The 5,583-nt window shown below is 39.2% G+C and overlaps 1 protein-coding gene across 1 annotated transcript; it reads left to right on the top strand.

The window, feature by feature from the left end:
• The first annotated feature begins 258 nt into the window (after nucleotides 1-258).
• On the top strand, nucleotides 259-2,144 carry LOC120730105. Its single transcript, XM_040026245.1, has 3 exons — nucleotides 259-506; nucleotides 623-905; nucleotides 1,042-2,144. Exons 1-3 carry the CDS (start codon nucleotides 367-369, stop codon nucleotides 1,258-1,260), a joined length of 642 nt encoding a protein of 213 aa, XP_039882179.1. The 5' UTR covers nucleotides 259-366; the 3' UTR covers nucleotides 1,261-2,144.
• Nucleotides 2,145-5,583: the final 3,439 nt, after the last annotated feature.

The following is a 5,583-nucleotide window of genomic DNA, read 5'->3' as shown; positions in this document are numbered from 1 at the left end:
GTTGTCATAAATCTAAAAACATCATATTCTCAAATGAAAGCTCATGTGATGCAACATGCTTGCCACAGTAAGCAATATTTGAACACAATGAACACATCTGGCATCATTCATTACACACAACGACTCAAAATTGAAGACACCTGTTGCTAATGCTGTGACCACATGTATAAAAGCAAGTTCAGAGTGCACAGTATGCTGAAGATTCCAAACAAACACAATGGAGTCAGGGGAAGAGGAATTCGATGCAGAGGAGGGAGAAGAGCTGGCCCTGGAAGAAGAGGAGCAGGCCAACGAGGAAGAGGAGGAGGCCAACATGGGAGAGGAGAAGGTCCAGGAGGGAGAGCAAGACAACCTCGCACCATCATTATGGACGAGATGCGAGCAACAGTCATTGACCATGGCATGACAATGGCATGGTCAATGACTGAAGCAGGACTAAGAGTCTGTCCAAACCTGAGTAAGTTCACCGTGGCCACCATTATCAGGGCATTCAGACAACACAACAGGTATTGTACTCGATTGCTTTCTTTGTCACAATACAGTTAAGTAGTCTATAGGTTTCAGATCAGTTGTGACTGTATTGTAACACATGTCAATTGACAACACATGTTTCTTTCTTTAGAGTTGAAAGACTGCCACATAGAGGTGGGAGGGTTGCTATATTTACAGCGGCACAAGAAACCCTCATTGTGGATCTGGTTCGTGGGAACAACCTCATCAGACTCCGGGAGATCAGAGACAAAGTCATTGCCAATAATGTCAACTTTGAGAGCATTGATGATGTCAGCTTGGCCACAATAGACCGAGTTCTCCGGTGCAAAAAGACGCGGATGAAACAGGTCTATAGGGTTCCCTTTGAGCGCAACTCTGCGCGACACAAAGACCTACGTTACGAGTATGTGCGAGTAAGTATACATCCATGTTCTCAGTACAGTTAGCGGACATACTGTGTTGCTCAGTGGCCTACATTACTTCTGGACAATACTGTGCTACCTGATTAACTGTTGTTCTGAACACCTGTGCACTTTCACATTTTCACAGAGGATATTACAGTTCGGAGGGGCTTGTCCACCGGCATGCTGTCCTTGGGTCTTACAACACCCAACGTCTCCTCACCTTCCTAGAGGAGCTAAAAGACATCCTCCTGGGCCGCCAACAACACCATCCTGGGCCCGCACATCACATTTATGTGATCATTTGGGGCAATGTCCGCTTCCACAGAAAAAAACAAATCAGAGAGTGGTTCACCACCAACAGTGACCACTTTTTAAACGTCTGTCTGCCACCCTACTCCCCTTTCCTAAACCCTATAGAGGAGTTTTTCTCATCGTGGAGATGGAAGGTTTATGACAGACAACCATACACAAGAGAGAACCTCCTAAGGGCAATGGAGCTGGCCTGTGTTGACATCCCAGCGGAGGCCTTCTAAGGATGGATTCGCCATTCCAGGGCGTTTTTCCCACGGTGCCTGGCAAGAGACAATATAGCCTGCGATGTGGATGAGGTGATGTGGCCCGATGCAGCTCAGCGACATGATGCCGCACAGTGATTGTGGTGTGTGTGTGGTGTGAATAACGTAAATAAAAAAACTTCACACCCTGATCATGTTTTCAGGAGTATTGTTGTGTGCAGTAGATTCTGTTTTTGCATTGAGTTGTGTTACAGTAGTGTACGTACATGCAGGATTTTCTATAGATTTATACTCTTCATATGAAACTCACAAATCTAAATGCCTAATCCTCTGCAGAGATCTACGACGATCCGTTACTGTATCTAAAAATATGCACTGGCAGTTATGAAACAAAGAACCTTCTCACAAATTGAGCATTGTGTTTTCAATTGTTTTGCTGTAGTGTGTAATGATGTGTATAGTGTTTACATTTTTTAAAGCTTCGAGCTGCTCTTTTGGTGTGAAAGTTTGAGTTTTGCAGTGGGAAGGTGTGGTTGTGTTTATGTAGCTTTAGAAAAGGGTGTTGTGTTTAGACATTGGGGAACATGGTGGAAACGTTTGTGAAATGTGTTTTAGCATTTGAGAAAAACTGTAAATAGCTTTTGCCTTGTCTCCCCTGTTTGAATGGAACATTAGCTTTAGATCCCAACAGCAACTGTTTTGAAATTATTAAAGCTCAACTTTTGATTATTTCCCTCACGACTGTTCAGTTTCACTACTTAAAATACCTTCATATATCAAAGCTGCTTACAAGTAATCACTAGTATTTAATGGTGCCCTGCCTTTCCTTGTAAAACATATTAGTTATTAAGATTTGCTCAATTTCACTGGACAACAAATGGATCAAAATTGCTTAAGACTCCATACTATTTGCTTACTTGTCTGGTTTTCAGTGTGGATGAAAGAAATCAAAACAGTGGGCTCATATATTTAAGGGCATGTGTTTAGCAAAGATTTCCCGATGTGTATATACATGAGGCTGTTGGCTTGGACTTCTCTTGCAGCCGTTTTTACTCGTGCACTGACAGCTTGGTCAATACCGCCAGGCACAGAAAGCAACAGCGAGGCAAATGCATTCACATACTACTTAGACTGAAATCGTCAAAAAACTTGAGTACCAAGATGAGGTTTTCGTTCTCATTCCATAGCAATTTTATATGTTGAGTGAATGGGGATAATTGTAAGATATGCAGTTTTCCATACATAAAGTGTCCCCCACTACTTGAAAAAAATGTGGATGATTATAACCATTACAGCCATATGTGACTGCTGACATCTTATGTCAACACAAAGGGTATAATATGCCATTAATATGGTATAACAACCTCTGCTCTTTTGGGAAAGTCTTTTAGATTTTGGAAACTGGATGGAAGAATTTGCTCCACAGGTAATGCTCCTTACGGGACAAATGCCAAACTCCACCACTTGTTACAGCTTCATGCAAGGCAGTGATACTAGTAACAGTGGCACCAACTAAAAATAATAAAATGCACCATTCATATCCTCTTTGGCAGTAAAACACAAGCTGTGTGTTACCTTATATTAAATGGTTCAGCAGAGCACTGTTAATAAAAGGAATATGATCTGAGCACAGAGCTGGTAAGGCATGAAAAATGGCATAGGCAGGGGCACAAACTTAAAGTAAAGGTGCTAGTGTGGTAAGCTTTATATAAAAGCTGAAAAACATTCTTTTATCAGCCACTTAATTGGGTATAACCTCTGTTGACATCCCCAAAATCATAGTTCAGCACTAAGCTTCTCTCCTGCTTGTATTCTTTTGCCAAGAAGTCATACAAGAATCAATATTACCTGAGTGAGAATTTGACCTGCTCTCTCAAACTAACCTGGCAGAGAGAGCCGCAACATTTAACCCGAAAGAATACAATTGAATAAATCCAAGTAAGGTTGTGACCAGCAATGAATAGCCTTGCTTCTCTCCATTCTTAAAAGGAAAACGCTTGTTGTCAATCCAGCCACAGGGTTTGAATCAGTGCAGACAAATCAATTTGAACTTGATCTGATTAAATTTTATGTTGAGTGGGTTAAGGTCAGGGCTCTACACAAGCCAACTCAGTTCTTTCACATCCAAACAGGAGGACACAGCAGTAATTTGGAGGGGAAAGTTGGTTTTATTTACCCAAAAAATGAAAAAGGCAAAAAAGTTCAGTATTAAATATATAAATTAAAATATTAAAGCAGTAAATACATTACTTTTTGGAAATGAAACAATGTACCTCAAACCTATACAATGAAAATGTTTCAACCTTTTCATGTTGACTGTCACGTCTATTTTATTTATAGTCTGTATCACATTTAAACAATAGAAGTTGATCCAAAGTCCAAACAGTTTCAAAATAGATGAAAAGCTGAAAGGTGTGTTTTTGTTGTGTTAACAAATTATTCTGGAAATTAAAAATCACAGTGATTTAGTGGTCATTATAATGTGTTCAGAATTTGCAAACTGATGATGATTTAACTCTGCTGTCCTCTACATAAGGTGCCATTATAAACGTATCGGTATTGCCAATACTGGCTCTGTATTTACTTGGTATCAGATCAGTACCAACGTTTGCAGCATTGAACAGCACTACCTAACACACAAGAAAACAAAACAGTTCAACACACAAGAAGAAACAAATATTAAAAAATTATCTAACAACACAGAAACAAAATCAACAGTTTGTTTAATAGTTATTAAAAGAAAAACGAAAAAAAAAAAACCCATCAAATTCAGGATTCAAAGAACAAAATAACATGCTCAAAATAAATGATTCAGACATAAACCCCAATAATGAAGTAATGTTTGGTATGGCCCAATGTCCACACATACTTGTCCTTTTATATTTATGTTTATACCTATATCTCTATATTTATCTATTCATCTTAATACTTATCTACTAATACCTCTGTTTATACACTCATTTTATATGAGTGCTTGATGTGTGTTGTATATTTGCTATTATCACATCACATCACCAGTGGACCTCAGCAGCCCAATGTATTCCCAGCACTGATAAAGCAAGAAAACCAATTAATAGCATGTAAGATTAAAAAAAAAAAAAAAGGAAAAAAGATGTAACACCAGCAAAGTTAAACAAAATGTGTTTCAAGAATGCTACATTAATATGTAATGTGAAGAATTTATGTTTGTGTATGGGCACACGGTGACTGTATGGTGTGGTGACTATGGTATAAGGTATGAAAATTAACTCAAAAACCTTGGTTCATTGGGCATGGTGATTAGCACTGGTGCCTCACAGCAAGGTGCCTTCAACAATGTGGCACAAAAACAAACCAATGGAGGCCCAGTAGAGTGCAATCAGATGAAGAGTTTATTAAGAACACACGCGTGGAAAGAAGCACACAGCATCACATCTGCGGACTTCTTCTCCCAAAATACACAGAGAGTTGTTTTCATAACGTCAGAGTTTGACGCCCCTTCTTGCATTCTAAGAACATAATTTGTATTTCTAAGAACATCATTTGCATCTTGTACAGACAATGAGCAATTTTTAGAGCTAAAGTCAGACACAGAAGTTCCTCTTTCTAACATCTTTTTCCACGTATGGCGATGATTTCAGGCCCTGGAGGTCCCCGTGGACTTGTCCTCCTGTTGGCCCATCTTCTGTCATCTGTTACTAAGCAAACTCAAATGCAACAGTTTGCAACAAGAAGCTGAATACATTCAGGCCTTCACTCAAGCCTGTTTCTAGATTGTATGTATTATTGTTTTCTGTAAGCCTGTATTCAGTTTTAACCTTCTATGCTCCAAGTCACCTACACAATAGATCGCCCGGACATCGTGCCGAACGAGGCTTATGACCTTTCCTTAATTGACTGAGCTTTAACTCTTTAATAAGCACAAAATGCAATGAGTGTATACAATTATTATGGCTGCCCCTGTAATAAAAAGGTTAATGTAAAGCCAGCAGGTTTTAATAAACATCTTAATGCAGTATTAATACTATAGATTATATTATTAATGATGCAGGATATATTGTAGCCATAAAATAATTTCTTTAATTCCACAAAGGTCCTCAGCTCCACTCCACCATCTGACCACTGATGATTTCAAATTGCCCATAGGTGTGAGTGCTAATGGTTGTCTCTATGTGTTAGCCATGCAATAGACT

This window comes from Simochromis diagramma, unplaced genomic scaffold, assembly GCF_900408965.1.
Source record: "Simochromis diagramma unplaced genomic scaffold, fSimDia1.1 OVJJ01000293.1, whole genome shotgun sequence".
Lineage (NCBI taxonomy): Eukaryota > Metazoa > Chordata > Actinopteri > Cichliformes > Cichlidae > Simochromis > Simochromis diagramma.
Note: the sequence above shows the minus strand (reverse complement) of the source record. Positions and strands in the feature narration are given on the sequence as shown.

Coding starts and splice junctions, on each gene's coding strand:
- LOC120730105 (XM_040026245.1), top strand. CDS start 367: ATGGACGAGATGCGAGCAACAGTCATTGACCATGGCATGACAATGGCA. Junction 507..622: donor GCATTCAGACAACACAACAG/GTATTGTACTCG, acceptor TTCTTTCTTTAG/AGTTGAAAGACTGCCACATA. Junction 906..1,041: donor TACGTTACGAGTATGTGCGA/GTAAGTATACAT, acceptor ACATTTTCACAG/AGGATATTACAGTTCGGAGG.